Source organism: Paramisgurnus dabryanus, chromosome 6 (assembly GCF_030506205.2).
Source record: "Paramisgurnus dabryanus chromosome 6, PD_genome_1.1, whole genome shotgun sequence".
Taxonomy (NCBI): domain Eukaryota; kingdom Metazoa; phylum Chordata; class Actinopteri; order Cypriniformes; family Cobitidae; genus Paramisgurnus; species Paramisgurnus dabryanus.
In genome coordinates, this window is record NC_133342.1 from 20,063,127 (window position 1) to 20,080,835 (window position 17,709).

The 17,709-nt window shown below is 36.1% G+C and overlaps 2 protein-coding genes and 1 long non-coding RNA gene across 5 annotated transcripts; 1 reads left to right on the forward strand and 2 right to left on the reverse strand.

Annotated features, from left to right (window-relative positions):
- saga (S-antigen; retina and pineal gland (arrestin) a) lies at positions 1-6,980 on the reverse strand. Of its 3 annotated transcripts, XM_065275903.2 has the most exons (15): positions 6,922-6,980; positions 6,707-6,767; positions 6,563-6,607; positions 4,980-5,179; positions 4,599-4,658; positions 4,166-4,233; positions 3,811-3,946; positions 3,552-3,636; positions 2,167-2,239; positions 1,940-2,077; positions 1,704-1,781; positions 1,560-1,574; positions 1,100-1,152; positions 979-988; positions 1-649 (listed from the first exon to the last, which is right to left on the reverse strand). In XM_065275903.2, the coding sequence occupies exons 1-15, from the start codon at positions 6,967-6,969 to the stop codon at positions 547-549; spliced, it is 1,173 nt and encodes a 390-aa protein (XP_065131975.1). In that variant the 5' UTR covers positions 6,970-6,980; the 3' UTR covers positions 1-546. The 3 variants fall into 3 exon arrangements, with proteins under 3 accessions (XP_065131975.1, XP_065131974.1, XP_073671056.1); XM_065275902.2 differs by having other exon boundaries at positions 542-988; XM_073814955.1 differs by having other exon boundaries at positions 542-988; positions 6,563-6,767.
- LOC135766146 (uncharacterized) lies at positions 4,905-9,619 on the forward strand. Its single transcript, XR_010541385.2, has 3 exons — positions 4,905-4,994; positions 5,070-5,202; positions 7,745-9,619. It is a non-coding gene; the product is annotated as an uncharacterized lncRNA (long non-coding RNA).
- A 175-nt stretch (positions 9,620-9,794) lies between these two features.
- cldn15la (claudin 15-like a) lies at positions 9,795-11,771 on the reverse strand. The gene is made up of 5 exons (XM_065275370.2): positions 11,364-11,771; positions 10,771-10,935; positions 10,502-10,583; positions 10,291-10,404; positions 9,795-10,199 (listed from the first exon to the last, which is right to left on the reverse strand). The coding sequence occupies exons 1-5, from the start codon at positions 11,578-11,580 to the stop codon at positions 10,121-10,123; spliced, it is 657 nt and encodes a 218-aa protein (XP_065131442.1). The 5' UTR covers positions 11,581-11,771; the 3' UTR covers positions 9,795-10,120.
- Positions 11,772-17,709: the final 5,938 nt, after the last annotated feature.

Below are 17,709 nucleotides of genomic sequence, written 5' to 3' on the forward strand. Positions count from 1 at the left end.
TTCTGTAAAATGAAATCTTGCTCCTTTATTCTTTAAATTCATATCCAGACAGTAACTTATACTTTAATTCAACTATAATACTGATTTGCCTTTTAGCCATAAATTACAAAAAAAGTGTGCATAGAAATACAGCTTGGACATCTTTTATATTTTAATAATAATTTCTTTAATAAATTTTTCTTTTGTGAAACAGAAAGGTTAATCAGATGTTAAAGAGTGCTTTAAAGAATCATTTTGACAAAAAGGTTCTTCTATGGCTTTGTGAAGCACCTTTATTTTTAAAAGTGTAGCCACTGAACGCCAGCACAGCAGTTTCTTTATTTTCATAGATATGACACTAAAGTAAGCACACATCTACAGATCTCCCACCATATACTTAAAAGCAGCAATCAACTCATTCTGTTATGTGATATGTCCATCATCCTGATGGAGATTAAGCAGCAGAGGAATGCTCATTTCTGGAAAACTTCTAAATTGTTTTATAAACAATTATCTAAAATCTAAAACCTTAATGGCACTACTGCAAAGTGATGTTACATGCGCTCCTCAATGCTCGCCAGGTGACACGTTCCCCTCATCCTCATCCTCAATCATGCCCTTCAAGTAGGCACGTTTAAACTCTTCAAACACCATTTCATCCCCGAGTTCACTATTAAAAGCCATAGATCACATAAGCATGATAATATAAAACTTGATCTAAACCATACACTGTTTTTTCCGTGGAACTATTTTTCAGGAATCGAATCACAGCTCTTGATTTAACGATTTAAAGGACTTTCAAGCTTCAAAAGAAGAAAAAAACTCCATAATAGTATTCCATATACTATGTATTCTTGTGGTCCACAGAAAATGTAACAGCATACAGGTTAGAAAACACTTGAGCAAAATAAGCAAAGGCTTTTCCTTGGTTCAATTAATTCTTTGAATTTAAGGTACATAGTATAACCATTATGACAAGATGGGAAACTTTCTACTGACCTTTCTTTCACTTCCAGAGGCAACAAAGAAAATGACATTTTTAAGCAATTGCATCATTTGTATATTTGTGCATTAGAAGATTTTTATGTTAAAGGGAAGAACGCATGCTCGTATATTATACCTGTATCAGGCTTCGGGTGCATAAGTTGGAAAGGAAGCTCCACCCCCACCTCACTAAAATATAAAAACAACAAAGCAGCTGAAAAAGAAAACTAAATATACAGTAGGGTCCAAAAGATCTCTATATGTTTTTATTTTGCATTTTTTTAAATTCACTTAAAAATCCTTAATTATATTATGAGCAAAACAATTTGTGTTAAAGAAATTAAATTAAGAACTTCCGCATTTCTTTTTTAGTATAGGCTACCCATTTACACTATAATGACAGTAAAAGATGGCATGGACTCCTCAAGTGTCAAAAATGAAAAAAATCCCAACATTTATGTTTATTTCCAAGTGTTAAACCCAGATTGAATGTGGTCTGATGAAGATGTTTGGATCCCATTGTATGTGCAAACACACACTTTGTGACTATATTTATATATTGTAAATCCAAAATTTAATGACATTATAACGCTTACCTGGATCCTATGATCCTATTAAAGAGAAGAACAGGTTGAAAAGATTAGGACTTGATGGACCACAACACACAACAATCACTTTTTCCCACCCCAGCGACGGTTTTATTTTGACAGTAAACAATAGTTTTGTCGCAGGATACTTACCCTCCAACAATAAGCTTCACAACAATTCTGTAAGACACCAGGATACCCAGAACCTCCTTCAGCACACCTTCTTTAATGCTGCAAAGCAGAGCAGACACATCTGTGCAACCATATATTTTAATAAATTATGCTTCTATATATCTGAACTCCTAAATACACAGTTATCAAAATTAAACAAAGTTATTAAAAATCTATTCTGTTTATAATGCCCAAATTATGCATGGTGAGTGACTCACATGCTTGAAGATGCTAGATTGGTGTCTTCATGCTTTAGTTTTCCATCAAGTGCAATTCCTCGCCTTTCTCGGTTGTTGGCCAGTAGGGGGAGCAAAGTGTAGACTTTCTTCAATTGGGCACCAGATTCAACTGAGTCTCTGAACCAAAGGACAATATTTAATCACATATAGTAAGACTTTTATTCATTTTTAGAATTTCCATCCAAATGTCTGAATTAAAATATTACCCAGAATCCTCAATAGCCACTGCCTTCAAGTAACTGTCACTGGAGTACAGAACCACATTTGCAATTTGTTCCACTAAAAAATATGATCAAAACACAAGTGCATTATTTTGTATTTGAGACAGTCTGCTTCAAGCATGTCTAACTGTTTGTATATAGGTTGATATGAAATGATTTGGGGAATCTGCAGTATACTCCCTCTTTTAAAGGTAGGGTAACAGATTTGATCCTGAAACATTTTGTGTTATGCTGGTTAAAAGTCTCCTCACATCCTGATAGCAATCACTGTGTTAAGTTGTTTAAATGTATTTGTAGAAATTTATGTCATCTGTGAAAGGCGTAGGACCAAAACATGTTCAACAAATCATAGATTTCGGTCCGAACGGATGTTTCCATTTTTGTCCCTCATACGTAAGCGTAATTTGAATGCCCACCACGCAGCGAGTCCACGCAGACACCATTCGTCATCGGCGCGTTCACGTGCGCTCTGTCTGTAAACAGTGAGAACAGCAAACTTTTCTGCTGAATTGACAACCTACACAGGAGGCACACAATGAAAGACATCTTTTATAACAACAACAGCAAAAGCTGCCTGGATCAGCAAGAGCAAAAACCCAAATGAACATCGGTAACTTTACTGCTTTACCACGAGATGAAACAGCTGCAGGAGGAAAAGGGTCTGAAAGGGTCGTTGCACTGTTTATTTTGGTAAAGTAGGTACGCGATATGTTTGTACTGAGATGGATTCAGATATTCTACTTTGATGAAACATTGTGTTGCTTATGAAATTTGTGTTCGTTTACGGATTAGCGTAACGATATAGTTACTAAGTCTACACAACCGAACGTGTGCTTAAACTAATTCTGATGTAAACCAGTTGTTTGTTTATTTTGGAAGTGTTATTTGACTTTGTACTGCAAAGTTTTCTCACTGCTGAATGAGACATGATGACCGTCTGATCTGTGCGTGTTCATGTGTTTGGAAAGAGGCGTGACTTTGGATGGTGATTTGACTTGAGGGTGGGATCGGGATTTCATTGCTAGGAGGCTACCGTTAGCATTTTTCAAAATGTGTTACCCTACCTTTAATTTTTCCCCTGGTTGTTTAATAATTATAACAATCCAGATTTCTACACTTTTTGTTAATTAAAAAACCATATACATACATTTGAATTGTAATTTATTTGGCAGTACAACAAGATTATTTGAAATTAACTAGTGATGATAAATTTGTGTTACATATTTTAAAAATGGTAAAAAAAATTCCCTTAAACATTCATATGAATTTTAAATAGAATCTTGATTATGATAAAGTTTCTGGACACATTATGCATTAACCAGCCATGTACAAATCTCTATATTTTTCATATAATTTAATATATTTCTCACCTGTTATAATGATGTTTCTCACATTTTTGTTGGAGTCATTATTGATTTTTACCAGTACATTAATAGGTTCCCCATGATAGTATGTCTACAATAAAGAAATTTACAATTATGTTTCTTCCAATACATTTGCTATATTACTATTCTTATAAAATAAACTTTTTAATCAAAACAAATCTATATGCAAAACACTGCTAACAACACCAGTAAACCACATTCTGATGAACTGATGATCCAGTGAGGTTAAATAAAAATGAGTTACCTGCTTCTCTAAGCTTGCCTCCATATGAAGTGGCTTGTCAGACATTAGAAAGTCACGTGTGGTCTTGACACAAGGTGCTGGTCCTGGTTGCTCTGGAGCATATTGGACTTTGCGAATCATCAAACGCACTGTGCTCCTGAGAAAGGATGCGAGAGGAACGGGATAGAGGCTATGTGTTATTTCTTTGATTTATATCTTTGCTCACTATTCTAAATTGTTCTGTTTCTTGATCCAAATGATAATATGTAAATAGTCATTATTCAAATATATGACTGAATGCTGTTACAGTATATTCACACTATTTCAACCTGTCTGGAGGATAAGAAAAACTAAATGAGAGGTAAATCAGACTAACCTTTTGCGAACTTTGGCATCCTGGCTCTCAGCACAAAAGGCTTTTATCTCAAATTCAACAGCACAGTGCTGTAAAAAATTATGTATGGGCTTAATGATGTATAACACTTAAATTCAACATGCATATAAGTTAAACTGTCACTGTAAAACAAATACTATTAGTTACATTGAAGATAACACCAGTGTGAATGTTAATTTCAGTGCGGAATGTTCAACTTTACTTATAACCTGGGCAAATATACACATATGATATGTTCATTAATAAAAATTAAGTGGGTAGGTACAGAAGCCTGATTTTAAATTGCCATGTCCCCTTAAAAAACAATTACCAATATGTGTAGAGACTATAAGTCTTGAAATCTATGTGATCTTTTTAAGATCTATGTTCTGTAAAGTTTACTAGAATGATTTTAAAATGACTGATATAGGCTTACCTTTCCAACATCAGTCGGAGCTGGCTGCATTCCTACAGAGCAAGGCAAATTATCTGGAAACTTAAAAACACAACAGCGAAAAAAAACATGTCATTTTAGTTTCTTCTTCTTTAGGAGTTTTGTGTTGGTTGGCAAACCAGCTTAATGGTGCATTTACCGCCACATCATTTTAGGATCATCAACACAATAGGTTATTTTTTGTTTAATAGGCTAGGTGCGCTGTGCAGACCATTCTGCGTATGACATCAAAGTATCGCTGCATCTTGTGACATCTCGCGATACTTCGATTTTCATATGCTGATCAGTTATCAGTTAGCGCCGCATGAAATCGAACACACTTATTTCACTGCATGGTCAATGTTGGTTTAAACACTTACTCACTTCAAAGAAAAACGGGTAGGCATTGTCACCCAGTTTGCGCACTAGTTTGTCCTGCACTTTGGTGAGAATGCGCTGATCTTTGTCTTGCAGTGGTGGGTAAATCTGTCTGGTGCACAGGTAGATCTCTCGCCTGAACGACATGCCCAACACGTCCATGTCATCGGGTCCATATCGAAAAGCGCATGATAAGGTAACGTACGCTTGGGGGCGACAGAAACATAAGGTAAGATTTTACTCTCACTTACACTGCGCACTGAATTAAAGGGCACCTATTATGGCCTTTTTACAAGATGTTATATAAGTCTCAGGTGTGCCCAGTGAAGTTTCCGCTTAATATACCCCACAGATCATTTATTATAGCATGTCCAAAATGCCCCTATTTGGGTGGAAGCAAAAACGTGCTGTTTTTATGGCTGTACCTATAAATGCAAATGAGCTACAGCTCCTCACTTCCTTACAAACAGACAGTGAGTGCTTAATAGATCTGTTTAATACAGTAGTATCTAGACCATAGTATCTGTTGGACAGAGTACAACTTGCTGAGGGCGGAACCTATGGTAAGCAGGAATGTAAGTGGGCGGGGCTTTATCAATGTGACCTCACACTGATAAGACAATCAAAACGGCTTGTCTAATGAGACTGCTTTGGTTTAATGGGGATTACAAAACAAGAAGCGGTGGATTTTTTTCATCATAGGGTGGTTGTGTTCACACACTGCCAACACACATTATGTGCAAACACCTTGTAAAAGTGGATTTTGCATAATAGGTGCCCATTAAATTAAATCCATACTTCTTGACCGTTAAACTACGGAGCCACTAAGGGGACATGAAACAAAAATGAAATAAAGTTTAGTTTCACCTGCGCACATAAAACTATCGCGTGCGCACGTGAAACTAAACTTAAAAACAAATTCTGCACATGAAGGTTTCGCGTGACCACATGAAACAAAAACTTTAGATTTTTTTTACTCCAATGTCACCTTAGGGGCTCGGTATTGAGCAGTACGTTTGTGGATACAGTTTGTAATACATTTCAGACAAACATCATTCTCCATATTCATTGTCATGTGACCCGTATGTTAGATATATGACAACAACCGCGAAAATAATAGTGTTGTTAAAGTCACAATGAAATTGAAATGAAAAACTACATTTTTTGGGAATATTGTGTGTTTTTTTTTTTACAAAAGACTTATCAAGCTTCATTATTTTAAAAATAATGCCCAGGAAATGATTGCAGCGATAAGCAAATAGCCATTTGACCAACGATCCAAACAATTCTCGATGGAAGAATTCAATTCCCGCCCTACATTTTTCTCATTTCAGAAGTTGTGTCACTCGGATATATGTCCGATATGGAAAAAAAATAAAACATTTGCTACTTCCATCATTGTGACTTTAAATAGGCAAAGTACAATTTAAAAGAATGTAATTCTCTGTACCTATATCACCTACAATTAAAAAAGCTGCCCACTTAATTGTTTTACCAAATGTTAAAATGTATTAAATAAAAAATATATCAAAAATATATTTGGAAATTAACTCCTTAATAAAAAAAAATGTAATTAAAAATTAAGAAACCTTTCTTTCCCTTCAGCTGTTCAGGGTCAATTAAAAGGACGCCATCTGATGATGAAAAAAGTGAAAATGCAATTATAGTAGCAAACAATATAAAGTTTAAAGAAAGTTTGTTTTCATACCATGGAAGTTTATTTTCCCACGTACCTACTGGTTCCACAGAGTCAACACGGTCAACAAAGTCCCTCTTACCCATGTACACACCCACCTGATTCAAAAACACAACTCAACTATTACTATCTACTAAAAGATTACTTTGAAGGCAATGTTTTCTATTAATATTTAAAATATTTTATTTTATTATTTCCACTTGGACAGATACATAGATTAAAAATATTTAGTTTACAAATATCTTAACCTACCGACTTGTCTTTGGATATTTTCTTGAAGATGACATGTTTTGGACTCATTATTGCTAAGAGACCTGAACAGAGTAAGACAGTGAATTAGATCTAATGGTAACACTTTACAATAGGTTCATTAGTTAACTACATTAGTTAACATTAACTAATAATGAACTGCACAGCATTTCAACAATTAATTTCAACAATTACTAAAACTTTATTAAAATTTTGTTAACATTAGTTAATGCACTAACTATGTTTTCCTCATGGTTTGTTCATGTTACTTAATACATTAACTAATGTAAACTAATGAACCTTATTGTAAAGTGTTACCAATTTAATAATTAGTGCTGAGATAAATATCCAGCTGTAATGTAAAACATCATAATACATGTCACACCATTGGCCAATGACATTCAATGGTATTAAACAAAATGCAAAAGGTATTTAAATTTGCACTTAACAATAACATTCTTTTTACATTATTTGGTCAATGTATTATCTTAATTTAATATCACAAACACTTCCGATTAAACTGTTCGATTATACATGCATAAGAATGGTTATTGCTGTAGCCACTCTAGAAATCGTTATAAACTCAAACTACATTATTGTGTTAACCCATCAAATAAGTCCCTCTGAAATCTATTATGAGCTTACCTGCTGGTTATGATCTCACAAAATTAGTGAGGTATGAGATTTGAGACAGAGAGCGAGCAATGGGACGTGGGGGAACTGGTATTTGTACCAAGGATGACAGGAGGTATTGCCCAACTAATCAGGTTAACCAAGTTTAACTACAATCCCCTTCACTTATTCTCCATCTTTCCCAAATATACAGACACATACCGATCCTTCCTGCAGGGGGTTGTATCTACCTGAGAGGATTGGGTTGGTTCCTCTTGGTCAGCACTGGAGGAGATTACCTAACACAGTCAGGGCTCAAGGAGGGATGGTTTGCTCACATGCAGAGAACTGTGGTGTCTGCAATGGGCTTTGTATGTAAACAGCTCACACTGGATGAGGATTTATATGAGATCAGTCTGCGATAGACCCGGTAGACAGAAATTTTAAAAACATAGGAAAAATTTGGGCATGTTTCAAATGAAAGTATAACAATTACAGACCAGACATGTAAAGGTTGGATACTGAGATTATGAATATAAATACTTTATAGGGCGGTAATGCATGATTAAGAATAAATGTAGAAAAGCTAAACGTATGTGGTGGAAAACAAAACTTAAAGTATATTATAGCATCTATAAGACAGTCTTCGTGCCTTCAATGTAGAACTACGCACAGCTAGACAGACCTTTTTCTCAAACATTATAAACAACAACATAAAATCAAGTTCCTAGTGAAATGCTCTCTGACAACAAATGCAATGACTTTGCAACCTTTTTCTCCGAGAAGATCAGTAATATCAGAATGCCGATCAATAAAAAAGTAAGATTTTTTGGTTCTGGTCAGAATTCTGGCAGCAGCGTTCTGTATGAGCTGTAGCTGTCTAATGGTCTTTTTGGGGATCCCAGTAAGGAGTCCATAGCAGTAATCCACCCTGCTGACGGTTCACACGGCAGTAATTGCGAAAGAGTCTGTGAAAAGTGTAAACTGCAAGGGAAATCCCCAAAGGGCTCAGTGTGATGTGCCACACAGCAGTAATAGCGAAAGAGTCTGGGAAAAAGCGTAGTGAGCATCTGACATGGTGGATATGAGAAGTTAAATTTCCTTTCCAAATAAGGGGTGTTTAAGTGTTTAGGAATTACATGATGTGGGAATATGTATCTTTGTTTTAATTGTGATTTTATTTCTTGTATTTGTATTTTTTTTTCTTTATAGCCTGTTGTTTTCTCATTTCTATGTAAAGCACTTCGAATGACCTTTGTATATGAAATGTGCATTACAAAGAAACTTGCCTTGCCTAATCCCAGATAGTCAGTGTCAGCAATGTAAGACTCTATAGGAAGCTGATATGGGATTACCTTCATGAGTGGCGTAATCTAACTCTGTATTTCAGACAGCTAGTGAATAGTAATTGTTTCCATAAGCCAACCACAGATACACACAATTACCCAAATACAGACTTGAACCTTAAATCTGTTGGAGTGGTTGTCTCAGATTACCCAGTGAGATTTAGTTGTATATTTTATATTCCATTTTTACAGCATGATGGAAACAAGCAATGCAAATTATAAGCTCTATGTTAGACTCTATATATGAGGAGCCCACTATAGCCAAAATAAACTTGAATTTGTTGACATGTTTTTGCCAAAATAACTTGTGATATTCCATCATGAAAGCAAAGTTATTTAAATTGCATTTATTTATTTATTTTCTTTCAATAATTTAAACGTCGATTAAATTTTAATTGACAGCCCAAATTTCGCCTTGTTTTAGCCTAGATCACTGGTTTTCAAACTGGGGTCGCGAGATGGTGCCAGGGGGGCCCCAGTTTTATGACATTTTATGAAATACATTAAATTATAATGAATTCTGTTTAATTAAACCTAAAAAAATAAGGCTACTAACCAACAGCACTACTTTTTGTATAATTTATTGTATAAAAACATTGTATAATGTTTTTTTTTAATAAAATGTTGAGTTTTAGAACAGTTTTTTGTCACAAAGTTTCTTTGGGGGGCCGCGAAGGAATGCACCATACACAAGGGGGGTCACACGCTGAAAAAGTTTGGGAACCACTGGCCTAGATGGCTATTAGGCGACTTTTAAAATGTTTATAAAATGGCAATATTTTTAATAAATAAATTGATTTATAATGAAAATTATATTACTTTCAGTACATATGTTGTGTTGTAAAACAAAAAGTTTTTTTGTGTTGTTGAAAATGGTTATTCAAAAATAAGAACCTCTGGAAGTGTTTTAGTTATACATTTTATTCAAACTTTATTGACAAGCATCTTTACAAAATAGAAACATTATCTAGTTAATTGAATATTAAACGGTCTCTTCAGCACCTTCATACATTATAAAGCATACATTCAAAGTAGCTACATAACTAAATTATCAAAAAAATTAAGATTATATTAATGACAGAAGTTTTGATTCCAAAGTTTGACATTGATGATAATTGCATTTAAATGATTTTCACATTCATCATTTACACAATGTACCTCTAAAACAAAGATAAGAAGCAAAAACGTAAAGGAGTTATACAAACACAACGTAACAACAGTTCAGCCTTGCTAATGCGAGTGACTCAAACGAAGGCTTTTGCATGCTGTACTTCAGATGGAGCTGCTGTGTAGATTGTCTTTGGTTTAGCTGAATAATATGCACTGTTAAAAGATACAAGATACAAAACATCAGAGGCAGATACTGAGTTAAAAAAATTAAGACAAGAATAGCAAAATAGTTTACAAAGTTTACCCTTTGGGTTTTGCGTCACAGATTTTTTTAAAGGCAAAGCACAGGAATGATCCACCCAAAACAGACAGAGCTGCACCCGCCCAACCAATATAGAGACCAGCACCCAGCTCAAACCTGCAAACACAGTGAGTCAATTATGGGGGTCACAAACAAACATACACTTTTGTTACACGTGTTAACACTTGAAAAGTATGAAAGTGATTCTTCTCACTTGATGCCACCAGAGAGTGGGTTGTAAAAGTCAGAAATGACTCGTGAAGCATACCAAGATGTAGCCACTATAATGCAAAGACCTGAGGAGAATAAAACATATTTTATTTAATAAATTCAATATTCAATTTATACAATCATTATATCATTATTACGCAGGCACGCACGCACGCACGCACGCACGCACGCACGCACACACACACACACACACACACACACACACAGTATACAGTATACATATGTATACATACATACATACATAGTGCTTACCTGCAATAATGAAGATAATGCCACCACTGACTGCAATCTTGGCTTTAGATTCCTCATCTCTTTTCCCAATGTTAATGCACTTCAGTCCCATGGTTGATACAATGATAGAGATCAAACCCAAGATAAGGGCGATGATCATTAATGCGCGGCATGCCTGAATATGAACTGAAAATGAGACATAAAATCATAAAGATTGTGTTTACCTGCATACAATGACAGAAATTCTATTGCTATTTTGGGATGGACAGGTTTACATATAAAATAGCTTTTTTGTAAAAGGTTTTCTTACGAGTGCCACCTATTATATAAATGATTATGATTTTTATATAAGGATTTATCTTTGTTAATAAAGAACCAGTTTATTAAAATCAACAAAGGGAATCAAGAAAAAAAAATGGCGGCTGTAGATGTTCTCCATATTCTTATCTGACAGTTACAACACAAAATGGCTGCCAGAGATTGAGGTCATACGGAAAAAATTATATCAATCTTTTCAGAAATTTCAGATCCACAATTTATTTATACTAGATATAAATTAATAACTCAAACTGAATGAGATTCTACCGGTTAAGACTTAATAAGTTGTCGCCTACCTGGCAAGGCCAGTATAGATTGAAAGTCCCGGCACTCCGCTATCCCAGAGCTGTCCTCGGCACAGGTATGCCACAGATTCTCATACTGTCGGGTGGAAATGATCACACTACCAGAAACACTTGATATCTTCCAGTAGTCATTAGCCAGAGATACGCCAGTGACCAGCCAGCTGGCCACACACATGAAGAATCCAGTCACTTCTAATGCTGTCGACATTTTCACGCCTTAATTCCCACAAAAAGTGAGTGACAATCGCAACGTAAAGTACTCAAAAAGTACTCAATCTCTAAGGATGTTACACTAGAATACAAACCCAAAGAGTACGACAATGAAGCAACTGGTGCCGTTACTGCTCCTGTAACCCGAGTTTGAATCGTCTTTCGGTTAGGCAGCTGGACTTCAATCTTTTGCAGAGGGTCATAAAGCCATCGCCACACCTAAGAAACCATTCATCTTGTGATGACGATACCATGATGATGGGTGTGATAGCTTTTTAGATAGCTCACTATTTTTCCTGTTCTCATTATGGGGAAATTTTCAACACTTCCTATTTGAAGCAATAGGCCTATGCAGAAAGCCCTTTCGCATAGATCGCCATCCAAGGGAAACTTTCCATGTGTCATTTCATGAACTTTTTTCAGGTGTTTTTTCTTGTACATCATCATCTGCGGTCACTCGAAACGAGTATGACTGTCCTCTTCATTTTTGTCATCTATTTGTGGGAGGTTCATCATGTACACAACTTACATAATAATATTCTACTCTTTGGATTACCATTATACTAATGTTCAATACAAGTGACATCAGTTTTATCTGTATCTGTTCCTATATTTAGGAATTTCAATAGTTTACCTACAAAACAGTGTTAAATTGGTTCTGAATGTTCTTATTTATTTCAGTGTATAATTATTCTACTATTATTTTATTTTAAATGTCATTTTCACAATCACAACAAAGACTGTGTCATACTGTACTGTATGCACAGAACATCTACGCTAAACTGTGTAAAACAAAGATTTAGGATAACAAAGACATTTTCTTAAAACATTTATTGTTAGTTGACATTAATAAAAGTAATACATCTGCCCTGGATAGATAACAGTTTCACTGTAACCTGGTTTCGAGAGGCAGGACTGTGTTTTCAAAAGTTTATGGCTTTATGGCTTGCCAGTTAGTGGATGATTATCATCAGAGCTCAAAGTCCACAGTTTCTAAATAAGCAGAACCCTTTCTCTGTTTTCTCTCTCTCTCTCTCTCAATTGTAAACATAATGCCATTTTGTCCTAGTATATGAATGATGTCATTAAATAGCTTTTTTGTCTGTAGTACAACACATGTAAACACATGTAACCCATGTAAGCACACCGGTAATTTCCAGACACTTTCTGTTTATTGTGCTGATGTCTCCTTTATAAGACTACTTTATAAGTTGCTTTTAGGAGAATGTTTTAGCATTAAATACTCAAACTTGAGCTATTCACGCACAGCATCAATTTCTAGAAGACCAATCCCATTCAGCAGAAATCCAAATCGATAGTTTTACTCCTTACTGCATTATTATTTGGAGTATATTGATAAAATTATTGACTAAAGAGAAACTAAAACATTTATGTGCCAATGACTCATGACTCAGCGAGAGAACTTTATAGATTAGATAGCTGAGCTCATATTCTTCTTTTCCACGTTACTAAAAGACTAGTAATAATAAAAAAGGCTATGCTCACTCTATATTCTGCTGGGTTATTTTTATACCAATGCTGTGTAAATATTGGACATAGCACATTTTGGGTTAAAAATAATCAACCTGGCATTGCATTGAAACAACCCAGCATAGGTTTATTTACAGAGCTGGGTAGTAATGGATTACATGTAATCTGGATCACGTAATCAGATTCCAAAAATCAAGTACTTGTAAATGTATTGAACTACATTTTAAAATACTCTTAATCAGACTACTGTTACTTTTTTATGGATTACATGATTATATATTATTCACACTATGGCAGTGTGATGTTCACTATTTTGTAAATCTCTTTTTTTACATTTTCCGTAATAAATTTACCTACCACTTACGTTAGACAAGATGCAAAATGGAGCACACTCAGCTTTGATCACTTGATGCAAAGGCGTTGATTTGGGTAGGGACGCTAGGGACATTTCCATACCAATATCCAGGGAACACTGAATTGTCCCTAGCAATAATTTCGACCAAACAATGAATCTATATGTACATATAACCACTGATGTCTGTCTGTTTTTTTTTACGTATTTAATTTAAAATACAGCAGATCTGGAGGAAATATTTTGGTTTAGTTTTTAACTTGCCATGCCAGAATTTTTACTTGCTTCACAAAAAAGTTAAAATTAACCAAAAATAATAAATAAAATAAAATTATTGTGTATTTGTTGTTTTTGATTATGATAACAAAAATACTATTTTAACTATTGTTCAAGTAAACAGCAATAAACCTTTGTGACAATGCGGCTCTGAAGACAATGTTATTTATTCCCCCACCAATGTCAAAATCAAACTTACTGGATGTATAGACACCATTTCATTTTTAACGAAACTCGTGGTTTAAAGAAACACTTCAGTTTTATTTGTGAGGTGAAATTTGCAGTGAGCACTATTTGGGGTTTGGGTCAAAAAGGGATGAGCCAGCCGTTAAATGAACCCAGAAAATGTTTATATTTGACCCCATTAAAACCCAGCATTTTGGGGGGGAACAACCCAGCCCCAAAACATTTAAAAATGCAACAAAAGCTAAATTTGCCTTCAAACAACACAACTTGCTCACAAGTATATGAGCTCTTTCAGTCAATCATTACACAGTGGACAACAAAATACAGAACTCAGTGCGAAACAGTGCACAATTGCCTGTCCATGTAGCCTATTGCTAGTGCCATTTGTTGTCTTTCTATATAGGCTGTGTCAAATTTGCCATTTTGCAAAAAATGGATCCAAAATAAGAAATGCTTTGGTGCATTTTTTATAGATTCCATGACATATATTTTTGTCAAACCATATCTAAAAAAATTAAAAACTGTAAATATTACAGAGAATACATTTAATCCAAAACACAGTAAAATCTATTGGAGTATAAGACATAGCCATTGATACCCAGTCTCTTTTGTTTTGACGATGGGCCACAGGCCTCATCCAAATCACATTAAATAAAAATTATAATAATAATACATTTTATTTATAAAGCACTTTTCATAAAAGAATCTCAAAGTGCTACAGAGTACATATTAAGCTAAGTTAAAAAGAAAAACAGTAAAAACACATACATAAATCAAAACAAGTCCTAAGGACAATTTAAAAAAGCCTTTTTTTTTATAATGCCTGCAGACTGATTGCTATTCGAAGATTTAATAATAATAATAATAATAATAACTTTAATTTATATAGTGCCTTTCAAAAACCCAAGGACGCTTAACAAAACATGGGGAGGGTAAAAAGGGGGAGGGGGCGCTACAGGCCATAGGCCTCAGTGAAGAGATGAGTTTTTAGCTGCTTTTTGAAGGTTGTTAGAGAGGAGGCAGAGCGAATGGCATAAGGAAGCTTGTTCCAGAGTGATGGAGCACCCACACAGAAAGCTCTATCTCCAAACGTCTTTAGCCTGGTCTTAGGGACAGCGAGCAGGTCCTTGTCAGAGGACCGCAGGGATGGTGCTTGATTGTATGGTTGTAGTAGATCACTGAGGTACTGAGGTGCAAGTCCATGGAGAGATTTGTACGTCAGAAGAAGGATTTTATAAGTGATCCGGGACTTAACTGGCAACCAGTGAAGCTTCTTCAGCATTGGAGTAATATGAAGTCCAAGTTTTGTGTGTGTAAGCATCCTAGCTGCAGAGTTCTGTACATACTGGAGTCTGTCAGTAGCCTTACTAGGCAGACCTAAAAGGATGCCATTACAATAATCAAGTCGTGAGGTGATGAAAGAATGAATGAGGGTCTCAGCGACAGAGTTGGAGAGATACTGTCGGAGTCTTGAGATGTTCCTTAGATGGTAAAAGGCAATTTTGGTAATGTTTTTGATGTGTTGCTGAAAAGAGAGAGTAGAGTCCATAATGACGCCCAGGTTGCGTACTTGCGAAGATGCTGAGATTGAGCAGCCATCCACATCCAGTGTAAAGTCATCAACTTTTTTAAGAAGTGACGAGGGAGCAAACACCATGAGTTCTGTTTTGTCTTTATTGAGTTTGAGAAGGTTATTGACAAGCCAGTGCTTTATATCCTTCAAGCAATTGATAAGTGGCAAGGGTGGGAGAGAAGTGGAAGGCTTAGTACTGATGTAGAGCTGAGTATCATCAGCGTAGCAGTGAAAATGTAAGCCATGTTTCGGGATGATCATCCCTAGAGGTAACATGTAGATGTTGAATAATAATGGGCCAAGCATCGATCCCTGTGGCACGCCGTGTAAGACTGGCACTAGATCAGAGCAAATGCCTTTTAGGGTGGTGTATTGTTGCCTGTTGGTGAGATAGGATTCAAACCAGCAATACGCAGTACCAGTAAGGCCAATGAGTTCAGAGAGGCGAGTAAGAAGAATGGAATGAGAGACTGTATCAAAGGCAGCAGATAGGTCCAGAAGTATTAAAATGCTGACAAGCCCAGAGTCAGCTGCCATGAGAAGGTCATTTGTAATTTTGATTAAAGCAGTTTCAGTGCTATGCTGTATCCTGAAACCAGATTGAAATGGCTCATAGAGGTTGTGCTGTAGCATATGATGGTCAAGTTGGGAAGCTACAGCCCTTTCCAGTAACTTAGACAGGAAAGGTAGGTTGGAGATTGGGCGGTAGTGGTTTGGATCATCTTGGTTTAGGCCAGGTTTTTTAAGTGTTGGGATAACCGCAGCAGTTTTGAAGCTGGTGGGGACCACCCCAGAAGACAGGGAGGTGTTGATGATGTTGACCAGGGTGGGACCCAGAGTTGGAAGACATGCCTTAACCAAGGCAGTTGGCATAGGATCCTGTTTGCTGGTCGTAGACTTTGCCTTTGGTACTAGCTCACAAACTTGAGCTGTTTTGAGCAAGGAGAAAGAGGAGAGGCAGTCCTCCGGCATGAAGGCAGTTGGAGACTTTGTATCCAGCAGCGGTAGTGTGGTTGGGTGACAGGAGCTAGACAGCTGAAGTTGCTGGTGGATGGTTTCAACCTTTCTCTGGAAGAAATCCTGGAATCTGGAGCATAAGCCAGCAACGTCAGGAGGTTGAGAAGTGTCAAGTGGGCAGAGTAAGCGGTTGATAGTGGAAAAAAGCTGTTTAGGTTGATGTTGTTGGTTGCCAATAAGTTTGGAATAGTAGCTGTTTTTTGCCTTAAACAGAGCATCTTTGTAGCTTTTAACATGGTCAATGTAGGCCAGCTGATGGACAGTGAGGCCGGTTTTTTATAGTACCTCTCCAGCCTCCGCCCTGTGGCCTTCATGAGACGAAGTTCAGCAGTGAACCAGGGAGCAGGACAGGAGAAGGAAACACATCGTGTAATGAGGGGGGCAACAGAGTCCAGACTACATGACAAGGCTAGGTTATAGTGATTAACCAGGTCATCCACTGCACAGTTTTGGGGATAGCTGATAAGATGGTCAGTTAGAGTGTTTGATAATTTTTGTATGGAGACTTGTTTGATGTTTCGATATGCAATTATCCTTTTCTCACACTTCCTGTGTGAAGGAGTGTCAAACAGGTGCTTCAGTGATTTCATACTGATCAAGGTAGTTTTTAATAGTTAGGAATAGATGGTTTCTGTTTGTTTACCATAGCTAAAAAAATGGAGTTTGGACTGCTTGAATGACATCCGTGTTTACTGTTTTACAAAAGGGTGGGGAAAATGTGACAATCCAATGGGAAAGAGTTAACACATTTGCAAGAGGTGTCTTCTGCTTTGCTGAGATAGTAATGATGAAAATTGAGTGGATCCTAGTTTCTTTAACCAGGTCAAAGCAATAAAGAAAAAAACTGTAAATTACAACCAGCGGGGCTGGGCGTGTCACTTTTTTGCCCAATGTAGGATTGAAAATAGCCCAGCATTTTTTAGAGTATTAAATAAATTGGCTATTTGAGATTCCTTTAAAGGTGCCCTGATGTTGTTGGTAGTTTCCCTTAAGATTTAACAGCACAAATTACAGCCATTGAGTGTTTGTGCATCATTTCATTCTCATCAGTGTTTATTTTCTGCAAACAAATGTTCTGAAGAAACTCAATGCAAGACTCACTTCTGCCATCTTCAGGATAGACTTTCCATTACATGACAAACAATTGATATCATAGTCTAAAATAGTTCTAAAAGTATATTTCGTATGGTTTATAGTCTTGGATTTTATTAAATATTTAATACGTTCATGAT